We start from the raw sequence: 17,637 nt of genomic DNA on the forward strand, positions 1-17,637 counted from the left end.
TTTTTTGGAAGCTTAAGGTCTTACACTTAGTTATTTAATTCATTTTGAGTTAATTTTTGCATATAGTATAGGATAAGGACCCAACTTCATTTCTTTGCATGTGAGTATCCAGTTTTCCAAACACCATTTGAAGAGGCTATCCTATTCCTATTATGTAATCCTGACACCTTGTTGAAAAACATTTGTTCATATATGCCAGGGATTATTTCTATGCTCTCTATTCTTTTCCATTGATCTACATTTCTATCTTTATTCCAGTGAAATGCCATTTTAATTACTCTTGCTTTGCTGTACATTTTTAGGTCAGGAAATGTGAAACATCCAACTGTGTGCTTCTTCAAGATTCTTTTAGCTATTCAGAATGCCTTTAGGTTTTCCATGAATTTTCATTTCTTTTTCTCTTTCTATATAAAATGTCATTGAAATTTTGATAGAGATTGCACTGAATATGTAGATGGCTTTGGATAGTATGGATATTTAAATCACATTAAGTCTTCTGACTAAGCATGAAATTTTTATTTGTGTTTCATTTCATTCATCAATATTTCATAGTTTTCAGTGTATAAATCTTTCATTTCCTTGGTTAAGTTTATTCTTAAATATTTTATTTTCTATGCTGTAGTAAGTGTGGTTAGCTTAATTACATTTTGGACTGTTCATTGTTAGTGCGTGAAAATTCAACTTTTAAAAAATTTGTTTCCTTGTTGTTTTTGTTTTTGAGATATAGTCTCATTCTGTTACCCAGGCTGGAGTGCAGTGGCATGATCATTGCTCACTGCTCACTGTAGCCTAAAACTTGTAACCTCAAACACCTGGGTTCAAGAGGATATACAAGATATAAAACAATCAAGATATATCTTGTATTTCCTTTATATCTTTCTGGCATATTGACCCTTTTAACTTTGTATAATATTCTTTGTCTTTCAGTATAGCTTTTGTCTTAAAAACCATTTTGTCTGATATAAGCATAAGCATCCTTTGTTATTGTAGGCTCCTATTTGCATGAAATAGCTTTTTCCTCCTTTTATTTCTAGACTATATGTGCTTTTCAATAAAAATTGAATCTCTTGTAGTTTCATCTTTTTATAAAAACCACTCAACCACTCTATGTCATTGTGTGTTCACTCCATTTACATTTAATTACTGATAGAAAAAGACTTATTCTTGCTATTTTGCTGATTATTTTCTTCCTCTTCTATAATTTTCTTTTTATCTTTTGATGTCTTCCTTTGTGTTTTTAATAATTTTGCAATGACATAGTTTTATTTCCTGCTCATTTCCATTTGTTTTTATTCTATATTGTCATGAGTATTATCATTATGAGTACATGAAAATCTTAAAGTTTTAATAATCTATTTTAAATAGATATGAAATAAATATTAGAACTTAACTTCAATTGCGTATAAAAACTTTTTTATATCTCTGCCTGTTCTCATTTTATGTTACTAATTACACTAAGTACATCTTTTGTATATAGATTAACAGATAATTCTAATTACTTTTTATGCTATTTTAAAAATTCTGTACTGTATCATTTACTCACATATATTACAATACCCCCAGTTTCTATATTGTCTACATAGTTACCTTGATCAGAAAATTTAATATTTTATAGTGGTTCTCTGTTGCTGCTTATCATTCTTTTGCTTCAACTTGTAGGATTCCCTTCAGAATTTCTTGCTGGATAGGTCTAGTATTGACAAACTCCCATAATTTTTGTTGTCTTAGAAAATCTTGAATTTTCTTATGAGTTTTGTTGAATATAGTATTGTTGGTTGGCAGGTTTTTTTCCACCCCCAGGACTTTGAATATATCATCCCATTCCCTTCTGGCCCACAAGGTTACTTCTGAGAAAGCTGTTGGTAATCTATGAAGAACTTCCTTGTACTAAATGAGTGGTTTTTTGCTGCTGGTTTTAAGATTCTCTGTGTGTGTGTGACTTTTGACAGTTTGATTATACTGTATAGAGTTTTTTTAGATTTACCTTATTTGGAATTATTTGAGCTTCTAAAGTGTTTAAGTTCCTTTATCTCCTCAGATTTAAAAACTTGGTGGCCATAATTTGTGTTATCAGGCCTTTCTCATTTACTTGTTTTCTGGTATTCCCGTAATGCATATGTTGCCCTGCTGGATGTTGTTCCATAATTTCTTTTAGGCTCTTCATTTTTCTTCTTTTCTTTTTGCTCCTGTAGCTCTCTTTCTCTCTATATATAACTCAATATGTATATATATTCACTCACTGTTTCTTAAGCATTTATGTGACAGGCACTGTCCTAATCACTGGGGACAGAGCAATGAACAAAACAAACAAAAGTCTATGACTTGATGAAGCTAATATTCTGCTGTGGCAATATAAAATAGACACATAAAGAAAGAAATGTATTGTGAGCAGAAAGGAGTTCAATTTTAAAGAGTGTGGTTGAGGAAGGCCTCACTGTGAAGGTTCCATTGAGCAAAACTTTTAAGGGTATGCAGGAATGAGTGATAGAAATACGACTAAGGGGAAGAACATTTTATGTCAAGTGAAAAGCAAGAACAAAATCCTGGAGCAATATAATGTAATGGAATGCTCAATATACAGCAAGAAGGTCTAATGTAGCTGGAGAGGAATGACCAAGGACAAGAGTAACAAAATACAAGATTAGAAATATAAAGAGGAATATTTGTGGGGAGGTGTAAATAAGAGGATAAGTTGTTCATGGTCTCGTAGGTCATTGGAAAAACTTGATATTACTATAAGTCACAAGGGAAGACAGAGGGGCAGCATAGTCTATTTCTGATTTATAAAGGACTTCTTTAGCTACTTTGTTGAGAAAAGACTGTTAGGCAGACGTGCACAGAGGCAGAAAAATGCCTCAGAAGGCTATAGTAATAATTGAAGCTAGGTGTGGTGGTAGAAACCACTGGGAATATAGGAGGAAATTAGAAGGGGTCATTCAGTCAGTTCAGGCTGACAGAATAGCACAGACTTGGTGACTTAAACAACAGATATTTATTTCTCACATTTCTGGAGGCTGATAATTTTTATATCAGTGTGCTGGCATGATTGAGTTCTGATGAGGGCCATATCCTTGTTGTGTCCTGTCTTGGGAGAGAGGGAGTGAGTGAGGGAGGCCGGGGGAGGCGGGGGGGGGGGGGGGGGGGGGGGGGGGGAGAGAGAGAGAGAGAGGGAGAAATAGAGGAAATCCCTAATTTCTCATCTTATAAGGGCACTAATCCTATCAAGAGGGCTCCATTCTCGTGACCTAATTACCCCCAAAAGATCCCATCACCAAATATCAACACATTGGAAATTAGAGTTTCTACATATAAATTTGAGGCAGGAGATCTAAACATGTAATATATAACAGGGTAATATGAATAGTAGAGAGCCCAAATAAATTTGTTTTTGGATGTAAATGTGCACTGTAAGAGAAATGATGAATTAATACATTTTATTAGCATGAAATTATCAAATAAAACATCTATAACCACTGCATCTTACACTGAATATCAGTTACTTTTGTTGGTCATAGAATTTGTTTGTTTGTTTGTTTTTGCCTCTGCAAAGTTCTATTTTTCAGCTGGCTTCCTGGAAATGCTACCTTTGAGAATATACTGCCACTCTCCTCCCAGTTAGCCAATGTTATTCACGTGAAAATAAAGAATAGCTCATCACTGTGGTCATCTGAGAACATTATCTGGCTTTCTATAAATCAGTTAATAAGACTGATTTAAAAATAACAACCTTAAGTGTAAATAACAAAATTAACTGTAATGCTTTAATGTTTTGATATTATAACCAAATTAGAAATGATGCTTTATCCATGTAGTGATAATAACATTAAAATGGCTGAGTAGTATTACCTGGTAAAAGGGAAAACTGAGTATGGTTTTTAAGATACAAATAATGATTTTAAATAAAGAAGAAAAGCTGTTACAATTTCATGTGCCTATTGACGTTATATAGTTTTTTTAATTAACATTTTCCCCCTTTTCTTCTGCTTTTTCTTAGATGTTCTTGGCAGCTCTGTCACTCAGCTTTATTGCTAGGACACTAGGTGCTGTTGTTATGAAAAGTGCCATCATTCACATAGAAAGGAGATTTGACATATCCTCTTCTCTTGTTGGTTTAATTGATGGAAGCTTTGAAATTGGTAACATTTTTTTTCTATTTTAATAACCATACTTGCAAAGTTAAAAAAATATATATATGCTTTACATCACTGGTTATGAACTGGGATATCTTTCACAGGCAATTTGGCAATAACTAAAGACATTTTTTGTTGTTATAACTGGATAGGGGTTGGGGAACGAGAGAGATGCTACTCATATCTAAGGGTAGAGGTCAGGGATACTGCTAAATATTCTATAATGCACAAAGAATGGTGTAGCCAAAAATGTTGATAGTGGGGAAGTTCAGAAATTCTGATTCTACACAAATTCACTGTTTGCAAACTTACATCATGTCATACTTTACCTCACCTCTCACAAGATGAAGAAAGTTTGGGAGAAGATGTTATTTTTAAAGAGAAAGAAATCTTTTCGGAGCAACCTATGTTAGAACTCTATTGTTTGAGCACACAAAGTCTTTTCTTTGAAATATTAAAGATATTTTGGATTTCTCCAATAATAGCTCAGGGAAATAATTTTCTGGTTCATATTTTTGTCATTCCTTGTTCTCTTATTTTCTTCTAGACCATTTATAAGTTGAATATTAAATTTTCTGAGAATTTTTTTCTTTAAATTTTTTTCTTCTAAATTTCTATTGTTTTTCTTTATGTTTCATTAATCTTTGTTGATACCACCATACATCTTATCCTATCAAGTTCTAATTTGTATATTTATCTGTATTTTACATTTACAATAGTACTTTATTATTCCCTTGTTACTTTTAGGCTGCCAGTTCTGATTTTATGGATGCAATGTGCCCTTGTATTTCTAAAGATACTAATTTTTTTTTTTATTTTTATTTTTGAGACAGAGTTTCGCTCTTGTTGTCCAGGAGTGCAATGGCACGATCTTGGCTCACTACAACCTCCGCCTCCTGGGTTCAAGCAATTCTCCTGCCTCAGCCTCCCGAGTAGCTGGGATTACAGGCATGCGCCACCATGCCTGGCTAATTTCTGTAGTTTTTTTTAGTAGAGACGGGATTTCACCATGTTGGCCAGGCTGGTCTCGATCTCCTGACCTTGTGATCCACCTGCCTCAGCCTTCCAAAGTGCTGGGATTACAGGCGTAATTAGGCCGAGCCACCTCACCCCGCCTAAGTTTTTATAAAGTAAAAAATGTACTTATTCATCCTGATGCTTTCCTTCCACACTATTTTTATGCTACTTTTTTCAGAAATGCTCATTAATCCTTAACTGCTATTTGTTCATCTTTATGCATGAGGCTCTAGAAGGATTAGAAGTGGTCATCACTCTTTCCGCTTGATACGCTCTATGTATATTTTTTAATATAAGTGATTTATACATGACATTACATATCAAGTGGTTTCTCCTCCAGGAACCTTTCTGCAAGCTCTTAAGTTTCCTCTTTCTGCGATTTAATAGCACCTCTGTCCCTCTATCTATTTTTACTATTACTATGAAACTTCTTGAAGACAGGTACCATGGTTTCTTATTTTTCATATAACTTTCTTATTTCTGGCTCTGAGCTTCACATCAGGTACATGTTAGAAATTTAAATAATATTAAGAATAAATAAAGAAATACATGAAGGAACACCTTACCATCAGATCAGGAAGATTCATCTCCATTTTTCTTCATTCCAATCTAATCGAGTCAACTCCAAATTTTTCAGTAAAATGTTACTAATATTGCCAAGTAATTCAAGTGCTTTTTGTATTTAAAACAACTTTTCAATGATTAGTTTAACGTAGATGAATTTTCCTTCCTAATTAAATTATATCATCTTTGAGAGAAGGCACTATGTTTTGAACTCTGCATTCATTCTGGGGCTTTCAATTCTAGAAACAAAATTGGACTAACTTGTATCAACATAATTTTGTTCTCTTTCTAGGAAATTTGCTTGTGATTGTATTTGTGAGTTACTTTGGATCCAAACTACACAGACCAAAGTTAATTGGAATCGGTTGTTTCATTATGGGACTTGGAGGTGTTTTGACTGCTTTACCACATTTCTTCATGGGATAGTAAGTGTTAAAAACAAAACAAAACAAAACAAAACAAAAACCTCTGTGCCACTAATTATCAGTAACTTGTAAATTATAAGAAGAATTTTATTTATGCCTTTAAATAGGCATTTGCCTTTTGAGAAGAATACCCACTAAGTATATATAGAAATAGTGTATGCTTGTCTATATAATCACTTTATTTATCATAGCTTTAGACTTTGAAATAACAAAAAGTAGAGTTTCAAATGAAATAAATAGGTTTTTTATGAGTGTTTAGTATTAACATATATACTTCATGTCTTTGCCTATCCAGCAATCATACCATTTACTTATCATATTAATTCTATCCCCTCCCCCATATTTGGCCCATATAAGAAGTTTCTTCTCCGTGGTACTGCTCCGGCTTATTTTCATCATACTGTACTCTGTTGATTCATTTTCTTTCTTTGTGTCTTCATCATCATGTCCATTTTTTCCTCTGCTTTTGGCACCATATTGTCAGTGCCCCCTAATTCCCTTTTTAATCTTCATTTCTTATTCTTCATGATTTGTATGGAAAATAAAACTTTAAAGCAACTATCACAGATTCATCTTCCATTCCACCCTAAAATTAATGACCACAGTCTAGAGCAGCATTTCTCTATCTATGCCATAATATGTGATACCTTTGCACCTGTTATTTCTATAGCCTTGAATACCTTTGTTTGTCCACTGTTCTATTCATCTTCAAGTTTCATTTTAGCTGTCTTCTCTGATCTATCCCTGCAACCTCCAAGCAAAGCTGATCATATCCTTTGTCTTTGTTACAACTCAGGACCTTGTATATTAAACTTATTATATCTTTTATCATGTATATTTATATTATTGTAAAATTTCCTAAGTACAAAATCTGTATGTTTTATTTCTATTTCTTTGAAGCTGAGCATAATGTCTGGTATATAGTAGGCTGCCTTTAGAGCTCACATGATACCTAAGTATTTATGGACAGTAACATCTCTGTTATTCCTATCACGTTTTCTCTCATCAAGTTGAAATGGATTAGATTTTATGTTTACCACATTTTGAAGAGTCAGGCCTTAGAGCATGTGTGTATGTGTCCATGAAAGAAAATCTGACTGCTTGATCATATTTGAAGATAACTTAAAAGGATGAATAGTTATATGCAATTAATAATTATTTTTAAAAAGGTGAAACCAGGATACTTCATAACTTGATCAAAATATAACCACTCCTAGGATAATATCAAGATGATAACTTACCTTGCCTGGGGTGGACTGAGTTACCTTTCTTACTGGACACTCCCATTTCACTGTTACCCATCACATCTCCTACAGCACATGCTGGGAAATTGACAGAAAGGATTCTGGTAATTTGGAGAAGATAATGGTGTAAATAATGGGAAATTTTTATTTGTATTTCTGAGAAAGGTGAAAATACTCAATAGATAAGCAAAATGTTTAATTCAGTGATGTTCCTACAGTTACAGGTATTCTAAAGAAACTAATATCAATTCATCAAAAAATTTAACATCGACCTTAGCCACCTGTTTAATTAATCCAATTTTATCACTCAATAGAACATCACCTGAAATAGTTGGAAAAGGTAAGAATTAATATTGACAGTAAAAGTCGTCTAAAATGTATAGATTTAATTACACTTCTAAAAATTATTGTGATATTTATTAGCAAAATTTAAGAACGAATAGGAAAAACATTTCACTTTCACATACAGACATAGTGTTAATGTATACAGTTGACGCTTTAACAACACAGGTTTAAACTATGCGTTTTCACATCTATGCAAATTTTGTCCATTCAAACTGGCTAATAAACCTGTCTATAGGAATGTCTGACATTTTCTAAATTTGGGTTGCACAGGGCCAATTACAGAACTCAAGTGTGCATGAATTTGAGAACACACAGGCAGTCCTGTAACAAATTCTTTAATATACCAAGGGATAACTCTATTATATATAAAAGCATTTAGAAGTATATCATAAAAGAGAATGTTTTCAGTAGGAAATTGACAAAGAACATATGCATTTAAAGTAAAACAGTAGGCAATGGTACAAATATGTAAATAATGTAACTTTGCTTTCAATGCAAAAGGCAAATGATTATATCATTTGCAGATTTTTGGCCTATCATAACACAAATTGCAAATTGTAATTACAAATTGTACCACTAAAAATTTTTTTAAAACTATTAAATAGAGAAAGACTAAAAATATACGAAAATGAGGTAGAGGCAAAAAAGATTTCACATTTTATATACTGCTGGGAATGTATACATTTGTAGATCTTTCTGGAGCTTCATTATCAATATATATTAAGAATAAAAATATACTTACTTAGTCTGAAATTCTATTATTATTGATTAATCTTAAGGAAATAACCAGGAATCTGCAAAAGGACTTATTTACAGTTATAGCCATATCTTACAGAATAAAACAATAAAAAATTGAAATTAAAAAATAAGAGATAAATACATTTTGAAAATTATTCAACACACTACTGTCCAGTCATTAAAAATTTGATATTAAAGAAATCTTAACAACATGGAACAATTATTATACTATAGCATTAACTGCATATAGCATTTAATAATATGAGCTGGATTTTTAAATATATAATGGACATAATGAATATAATGCACATATTTTGTGCAAATCTGGAAGTATATAAAAACCCTTGAGGTGATCTTCTGTGTGTAATGTGATTACAGGTAAGTTTTACTTGTTTGTGCTTTTCTATATGATATGGTTTGACTGTGTCCCCACTCAAATATCACCTTGATTGTAAAAATCCCCACATGTCAAAGGTGGAGCCAGGTGGAGATAATTGAATCATGGGGTCGTTCCCCCATACTGTTCTCATACTAATGAATAAGTCTCACAGGATCTGATGATTTTATAAATGAGAGTTCCCCTGCAAAAGCTCTCTTGCCTGCAGTCATGTAAGACACGTCTCTGCTCTTTTTTCACCTTCTGCCATTATTGGGAGGCCCTCCTAGCCATAAGGAACTGTGAGTCCATTAAACCATTTTTCTTTATAAATTACCCAGTCTCAGGTATGTCTTTATTAGCAGCATCTGAATGGACCAATGTACTATATTTTCAAAGTTTGCAAAGTGAATATAAATTAGTTATACTTGAAAATAAAAAACATTAGTAGAATAATTAAGAGTTTACATGTAGTTAAATTTGCAATAGGAATGCTAAAATTCATGTTTGAAATGAAACCCTCTCTTGTCTACATAGGTTGTTTAAAGGAATCTGGGTCATACATGTGGATAGTTGTGCTCATGGGTAATATGCTTCGTGGAATAGGGGAGGCTCCCATAGCACCATTGGGAATTTCTTACATTGATGATTTTGCTACAGAAGGGCATTCTTCTTTGTATTTAGGTAATGTACACCAAATATTAAATTGTATTATCACTTTCCCTCTATCTAACTCTAAAATAGTAGAGTTACTAAACTTATTATTTTACCTTTTAGAACATATATTTGGGTATATGTATTGTATCGTATTTCTTCTGAAAACATGGTGAATAAGAACCATGCATTCTTGGCATCTGCTAAAATTGCTTTGTAATATTTTCAGGTATGTTGAATGCAATAGCAGTGATTGGTCCAGTCATTGGCTTTACATTGGGATATCTGTTTTCTAAAATGTATGTGGATATTGGATATGTAGATCTAAGTAAGTACAACCAGAACAAGGTACCATGATAATGTCTTTCTAAGCGTGCGTGCGCACACACACACACACATACACACACACACAAACATTTTTCTAAATAATTGAATTTACTTTTTCAATAGTTCTTTGCTTACTATAATTAGAAAGTTACAAGTAGGAAATAAATGCATTATTAGTCAGAATAAATATAAAATTCAGCTCCTATTTATACTATCTTTTACAACTAACTGTAACATGAGAGGATATAAACAAATTTATTTTCATGAGCTTGGTCCAAAATAACCAAATACAAAAAGTCTCCCTCCCCAATGACTAACCAGTCAAGTAAATTTGATTTTTCAGCTGATAGTGGTTTGGATGTTGATGTGTAGAACTTAAAGTTTGCTAAAGTCTTCTTGTGGCTGCTGCATTGACTTATGGCTGGAGTGGTTTGAGAGACTTCACTGTATACTTTATGATCATTTTCCCTGGTTCTAGCAGAGGACTTGGCTAATGGCAACATTCAGTAAATACTTGTTGAACAAAGGAATAAAGCAGAGGACACGTAAATAAAATCTATGATTTCTTCTTCATTCTCAGAGCATACTTTCCTTCTTATCTCATAGATGAAAGAGATGCCACATTATAAAAATTATCTCAACTTTAGGCCCCTTTTCCTGAAAATATTCTTGTACCATATCTATCTTTATCTTCTTCCCAACTCAGTGGAAAAATAGATCTACCTGGAGTTTAGAGTCTCTTCCTGATTCTTTGCCTCTACCTTCTCTTTTCTTCAGCACACACTCAAGTATTTCCCATCTTTATACATATCTACATTTTGAAATATTCCCACACAACTTTCTAGCTGATTCTTTTTTTTTTTTATTCCTCTTTGGAGCCACCCACCTAGGAAAATATCAGCTAAATTTGATAAGATAGCTCACCTTCTCACCTCCCATCCACTTCTTAATCTGGTATAATCTGCTTCTGTTATTAATGAAACCCAATCAACTTCTACATAATTTACTATAGATAGTAAATGAGTATACTTCTATCATTTGTGTTAATTGATATTTCTGGTTCTTCTTCATGTTTTCCCTTCTTAGATGTCTTACTAGCATCTAGGCACAATATGTCAAAATCTAATACCCTCATCTTAACTCCAAACCCGCTTGTTTCACTATATTCCTTCTCTTGATGAATATCTACACCTTATTCAATCATTGACCGAGTTACTGTGTCCTGTAATCTCACACTTCCCTGCATTTACACTTTGTAAAACTTTTCTCTCTTTTTCATTTGCATAGTTCTTGAAGTTTCTTCAATGTGGCTCTTGTTAGAGAAGTCTTACTTCACCACTTTCCATTGGTCCCAAATTAAACACCAAGAGCATGCCTTTATTGTGACTCTTCTCACAATTAGCTATTAATATTTGTGTGCTTACCTGCCATCTCTACCACATGACAGAATGTCATATATCTTAGCAAATAATAATTAGTTACATTTGTGAATAAATAAATATTATTTTCTATCTCACCAGGCCTTCAATAGATTATTCCAAAGAGATCAAAGGATTCATTTCTAAGTTGGGGTAGACATCACAGTGGGCCAACAGCAGCCAGAAACTGGAAAGTGTTTGCTAATCTAAAGCTATAAAGAAAACACTTGATATAATGTTTTATATGTTCAATTTTAGACATATCTCTTAGAGTAGCTACACATTATGTAAATTATTTCTACTCATTCAACTCCAGTTTCATCATTGCTTTGTCACAAAGAGTACAGAAATAAATGATAAATACTTTTAGGTTAATGATTTTATGACCTCTGTATTCAGAAATGTTTACATTATTTTAGAATTTATCACAATTTCTAACATTGCATGTTCAGATATTATTATATCTTCTCTTATTCAGGGATGATTATGAGCTTCACTTATTAGAAAGTATACTTTGGCAAACTCCAATGCCTAAAATAGCTAAAGAGATAAAATAAATGAGTAAAGAGTGTCAGGAACAGGAATTAAGGGTGCGATGGTTAGAAGAGGAAGAATTTTCTGATTATGAACTGCTCTCCCCACACATACAAAAGCCCATGTGTTCCTCAGCTCTGGCCTATTCTTTTAATGCACAAATTTAGGCCCTGAATTGACAAGGACTTCTGATTAGTTTCCAAGAAAATCCCAAAACCAAAATTTTTACATAGAATTTTTCAATTTTTAAGACTGTGAGTGAGCCAAGAAAAACTTTTTCTCAGGTCTTATCTAGTGAGATTATGACCCTTAGTTGTTATGTGTAGAACAGTGAAAGAACAGAAAAAAAAAGTAATCAAAATCACATTGTGACAGGTGATGAATATTTTGCATGTAGATGGGAGTCCCTGATTTAACCAATCATTTCCTGAAGTCTGTCTGAGTTGCTGATTATGACACAATATGATCATATAAATCAAATTTAAACCCAAATATGTGTAACTTGAAAATAAATTATTTCTAGATAGTTTTTCATCAAGTCAATATTATCTGAGATTAATGAATTTTCTTATAGATCAGAGTAATGGCACCATATAATTGTGCCACAGACTTCTATGGTGTGTGTGTTTCTGTATGCATATGCTTTTTTTATTTGTTATTTTTCTTTTATTGTAGTAAGAACAATTAAAATAAAATCTACCTTCTTAACAGATTTTGAAACATACGGTGGACCCAGGAACAATAGGTTTAAATTACCCTGGTCCAAATCTGCATAGATTTTTTTTCAATAAACATATTGAAAAAATTTGGGGGGATTTGTGACACTTTGAAAAAAATTGTAGATGAATTGCATAGTGCAGAAATATAGAAAACCCTAAAAAAAAGGTATGTCATGAATGTATAAAATATGTTTAGATACAAAACCATTTTTTCATTTACTACCATAAAATATACACAAATCTATTATAAGAAATAAAACTTGTTAGATGGTACAAGATGGCCAACTAGACACACTCAGAAAGCATCACTTCCACTGAAGAAGCCCAAAATATTGAGTATACTAATGTACTTAGAACATTTTTTTTGAGAGAAAGCACTGAAAGTCAATAGAGAGGTGACAGAGACACTGAGGCTAAAGAGAGCGAAAGTTGGAAACCCTGTGCAGGGTTGTTGAATACCAGAGATAGTTTCCAGCCCTGAATGGCTTCTAGCTAAGGGGTGAGTAAAGTGGCAGTGGGACAGCCTACTCTTACTGCTGACATCTGGGATCCTAGTACAAGAGAACTCACGACCCCCGAAGACTTTGGAACATGCATGGGCATCTGCCCAGAGAGTAGGCAGAAACAGATCTACAATCAGCATTGAACCCAGGGTGGTTTGCATGTTGGGTAGCTGCAGCAGAATGCAATCATAGGCACCAAATATTTCAAGGCTCATTTTCTTCCACCAGGTAGCTCTCAACTCACCTGATCACTGAGCCAAAATTGCGCACGGCCAACTTTCCTGTGAGCTGGGACACAACTGTATTGTAGACTCTTCTGCCTGCCAGTCTCTCCCAGTACTCTTGCCTGGCCACACCTGCAAGAACATGTGCACAGCGCAACCTCCACTGCTCAGCCTGAGGTTTTTTCCAGTACCCCCACCTGAGTACTTCCTTAGTACTTCCTCAGTGTCCTTGGAGCACTTCAGATCCCCCAGTGTAGGAAACAGAGAGACCAGACAGTGGAGCCAAAGGATAGACCCAAAGCCTCAAGGTTGCAGTGGATAGCTATGGAGTGCAAGCTAAGATTGGTGCCCAGCACTGAAGCAGAGGAAGAGCCCCCAATCTGAGAACACTGAGATGGGGGAGATGCATGGGTTCATGGGCCAGTGCAGAATGAGACATGCCTCTTTTCATAAGCCTAGTCCAGGAAAACTATGTCCTGTCTGCCTGCTGCTGCCTCTGCCTGAGGGAGCTCCATGGCCCAGAACACCTAACAAAGGAAACAGGAATGTGGTACCAGTGGCCAGAGGGGGTTCCCCCAAGGCCCAGGAGTGGGCCTGTTAACGGGGTCATCTCTCTCTTCTGCTATGACAGGCACTGTTGTAAACACACTGAAAAACAAAAGAGCTATGCCCTTGAGTAACAGCTTATCTGCCAGCCACTACTCTTAAGCACTATTTACTGAATCAGAGCTCAATTTAAAACATATATATATATTTTATTTATTTATTTATTTATTTATTTTGAGATTGTGTCTCACTCTGTTATTTAGGCTACAGTGCAGAGAAGCAACCATAGCTCACTGCAGCCTTGAACTCCTTGGCTCAAGATATTCTCCCACCTCAGCCTCCTAAGTAGCTGGGACTACAGGCGCTCACCATGACACTTGGCCAATATTTGTTATTTTCTGTAGAGACAGGATTTTTTTATGTTGCTCAGGCTGATCTCAAACTTCTGGTCTCAAGTGATCCTCTCATTTTGGCCTCACAAAGTGCTGGGATTACAGGCTTGAGCCACTGTGACTGGCTTCAAAAATAGTTTGCCAGCATACATTGCCTGTGAAACTGAGAACAAGAATCTAGCTACAAATAAGAATCTTGTACAGAGTCTTATCCCTGTGAAGATACACAGAAATTAACCCAACTGACCATACTCAATTTTTACCACTGTTAAAGGAACACCAGCCCTTCAAGATGAAAAAGAATCAATAAGAAATCTGGTAATTCAAAAAATAAGAATGTACCCTAACCTCCAAATGGAGTGCGCTAGCTCCCCGGGAATTGTGGTTTCTTTCTGTAAAGAAATCAGACCTATGATCCATTGGAATTCCTGAGAGAGAAAAAGAGAGAGTAAGAAACTTGTAAAACATATTAGCAGATCTAGTCATCATATGATGCTAGTTCATGGGTAATCATCTTCATCAAGTCATCTTCTGTTAATTTCCCTGATGAGGTATGTATTAGCTCTTGAATTTCTCCAATACCTATATCTTGAAATTTTTTACAACCCACGTTTTTTTTCAATATCCATAATCTCTTTCATAATTTTCTTGATTAGCCATGTTGTGAATTCTATCAATTCATGCACAACATCTGAACAAAATTTTCTCAGGTAGAAATGTATTGTTTTGTACTTGATGACTTTCAAGTTTTTTTTTTTTTTTATACCAACAATAGCATCTTAAATGGTGTAATTCTTCTAGTCTTTTATGATGTTCTCCCTATCATGATTTTCTTTGATAGCATTGATAATCCTTTCTATACAGTGTCATCTGTAATGATCCTTAAAGTTTCTTATGACTCCATAATCTAGAGACTGAAAGAAACCACATTCCTAGATGTTTTGGTCATTTTTAAGGATTTTTTTTTTTTTTTGCTTTTAGTTAAATAAAATAAATAAATAAATAATAAATCTCCTGTGAAATCAAATCTAATTATTTCACAGTCAATACAACTTTCATTTTTTTTTTTGCTATATTTTTGTCTGATGGAGTTGATTATAAAACTGGTTTTCAAGCTCTGAGATTCTTTACTCTCTTTGGTATGTTCTGCTGCTAAAGGTCTAAATGTACTATGAAGTTCATGTTGTATTTTTTTAAATTCCAGAAATAATATTTTTTAATGGCACAGAAGAAGCAGTTATGTTGTCTCCAGGAATTTATTATTTCTTTTGTATCTAATTTTTGATGTATAATTTCCCATAGTAGTCTCTTATGATTGTTTTATTTTTCTAGCATCAATTCAATGTCTCCATATTCAGTTCTTATTTTGTTTGAGTCTTTTTTTCTTGGTGAAAAGTTTGTCAATTTTGCTTATCTTCCAAAAAGGCCAACACTTTGTTGTGCTGATATTTTTTGTTTCTTTCGCTATTCTTTATTTCTTCTCTAATCTTTGTTTTTATTCTGCTAATTATGGCCTGTTTGTTTTTCTTTTTATAATTTTGTGAGGTGTAAAATAGTTATTTATTTGAAATAATTGTTTTCTAGCATAATTATGTGAATTTTATCAGTGTGTATTGAGAGCAAATCATGCCAGATGCTGCTAGTGACCATAAATTAGAGAAATAACCTCTGTTTGGTGGATTTGAGAATAAAATTTACCATACAAATGTAGAAATTTGTTGTTAAACACTTCTCTCTTACTACTGTTCTTGCTGCATCTCATGTTTTAGAGTGTTTTGTTTTTGATTTGCTTTGCATCTAAATATTTTCTAATTTCCCTTTTGATTTCTTGACAATTTAATTATTGAAGAGCTTGTTAATAGCCATATTTTTGAAATCATCTACTTTTCTTTTTACTATTAATTTCTCGTTTTATTCCATTGTAGTTAGAAAAGATAATTGGTATGATTTTAATCTTAAATTTGTCAAGACCTGTTGCGTGATGTAACATGTGGTCTGTCTTAGAAAATGTTCCATTTCCATTTGAAAAGAATATACATTCTGTTTTTATTGAGTGAAGTATTCTCTATGTGTCTATTACATCAACTTGGTCTATAATGTTTTTCAAGTCTTCTGTTTCCTCATTGATATTCTGTCTGATCATTCTATTTACAATTGAAAATGAGATATACTAAGGCCTCCTAGTATTATAAAGTCAGCCTATTATGGAGGGCTAACTATACTACACTATTTTATATAAGAGACTTAAGCATCCTTGAATTTTGGTATTCATAGGGAGTCCTACATCCGTTGCTCACAGATACTAAGAGATGATTGTATTGTACTTCTCTATATTTCTGTTTTCAGTTCTGTCCATGTTGGCTTTACAGCTTTTGGCTCTTTGAGATTGGGTGAATATATATTTATAATTGTATATTCCTGGTTAATAAACTTAAAAATCATTTTATAACGTCCTTTTTGCAACTTGAGACAGTTTTTGACTTAGAGTCTTTTTCTTTCTTTGACAAAGAGTTAGGTTGCAAATTTTTCAAACTTTTATTCTCTGCTTCCCCTTTAAATATAACTTTCAAATTTAGGTCATTCCTTTGCTCTCATATCTGAGCATAACATGTTGGAAGCAGCCAAGCTATATCCTAAATGCTTTACTGCTTAGAAGTTTCTTCCATCAGATGTCCTAAGTCATCACTCAAGTTGAAACTCCCACAGATCCCCTAGGGTATGAACACAATGCAGCCAATTACTTTGCTAAGGCATAACAAGAGTGACCTTTGCTCCAGCTCCCAATAACTGTTGTTTCCATTTGAGACCTTGTCAGCATGAACTTCATTGTCCACGTCATGATCTGCATTTCGGTCACAATTCAAACTTTCCCTCATCTTATCTTCTTCTGAGTCCTCCAAACTCTTGTAAACTCTGCTCGTTACCTAGTTCCAAAGTCAATTCCACATTTTCAGGTAGCCTTATAGCAAGCAATGTCCCACTTCTTGGTACCAATTTTCTGTGTTAGGCCATTCTGGCATTCTTATAAAATAATACATGAGACTGGGTAATTTATCAAGTAAAGGGGTTTAATTGGCTCGTGATTCTGCAAGCTGTACAAGCATGGCACTGGCATTCTCTCAGCTTCTAAGGAGACCTCAAGGAGCTTTTACTCCTGGTAGAAGTTAAAGCAGGAGCAGGCACATCATATGTTGAGAGAAAGAGCAAGAGGGAGGTGAGGTGCCACACACTTTTTAAGCAACCATATCTTCTCATGAGGACTCATTCACTATTGCAAGGACAGCCCCAAGCAAGGAAGGATCTACCCCATGACCCAAACAACTCCCACCAGGCCCTGCCTCCAACATTGGTTATTACATTTCAACCTGAGATTTGAGCAGGACAAATACCCAAACCATATCAGCCTCCAAGTCTTCCTGGACTGAAATTATATAGGAGAAAATTTTCATCCATCAGCCCAGGCAGAGCTTCTGTGGCCTCT

At 34.0% G+C, this 17,637-nt stretch overlaps 1 protein-coding gene across 1 annotated transcript in view; it reads left to right on the forward strand.

The window, feature by feature from the left end:
- Positions 1-17,637, forward strand: part of LOC108300239 (solute carrier organic anion transporter family member 1B1) — a 122,852-nt gene that overhangs the window by 61,595 nt on the left and 43,620 nt on the right. Inside the window, exons 4-8 of the mRNA XM_017522945.2 lie at positions 3,995-4,136; positions 6,004-6,136; positions 7,599-7,720; positions 9,377-9,523; positions 9,723-9,821. Coding sequence (XP_017378434.1) covers positions 3,995-4,136; positions 6,004-6,136; positions 7,599-7,720; positions 9,377-9,523; positions 9,723-9,821 — 643 coding nt within the window. The remainder of the gene's footprint in view (positions 1-3,994; positions 4,137-6,003; positions 6,137-7,598; positions 7,721-9,376; positions 9,524-9,722; positions 9,822-17,637) is intronic.

Source organism: Cebus imitator, unplaced genomic scaffold, assembly GCF_001604975.1.
Source record: "Cebus imitator isolate Cc_AM_T3 unplaced genomic scaffold, Cebus_imitator-1.0 Scaffold25, whole genome shotgun sequence".
NCBI classification, from domain to species: domain Eukaryota; kingdom Metazoa; phylum Chordata; class Mammalia; order Primates; family Cebidae; genus Cebus; species Cebus imitator.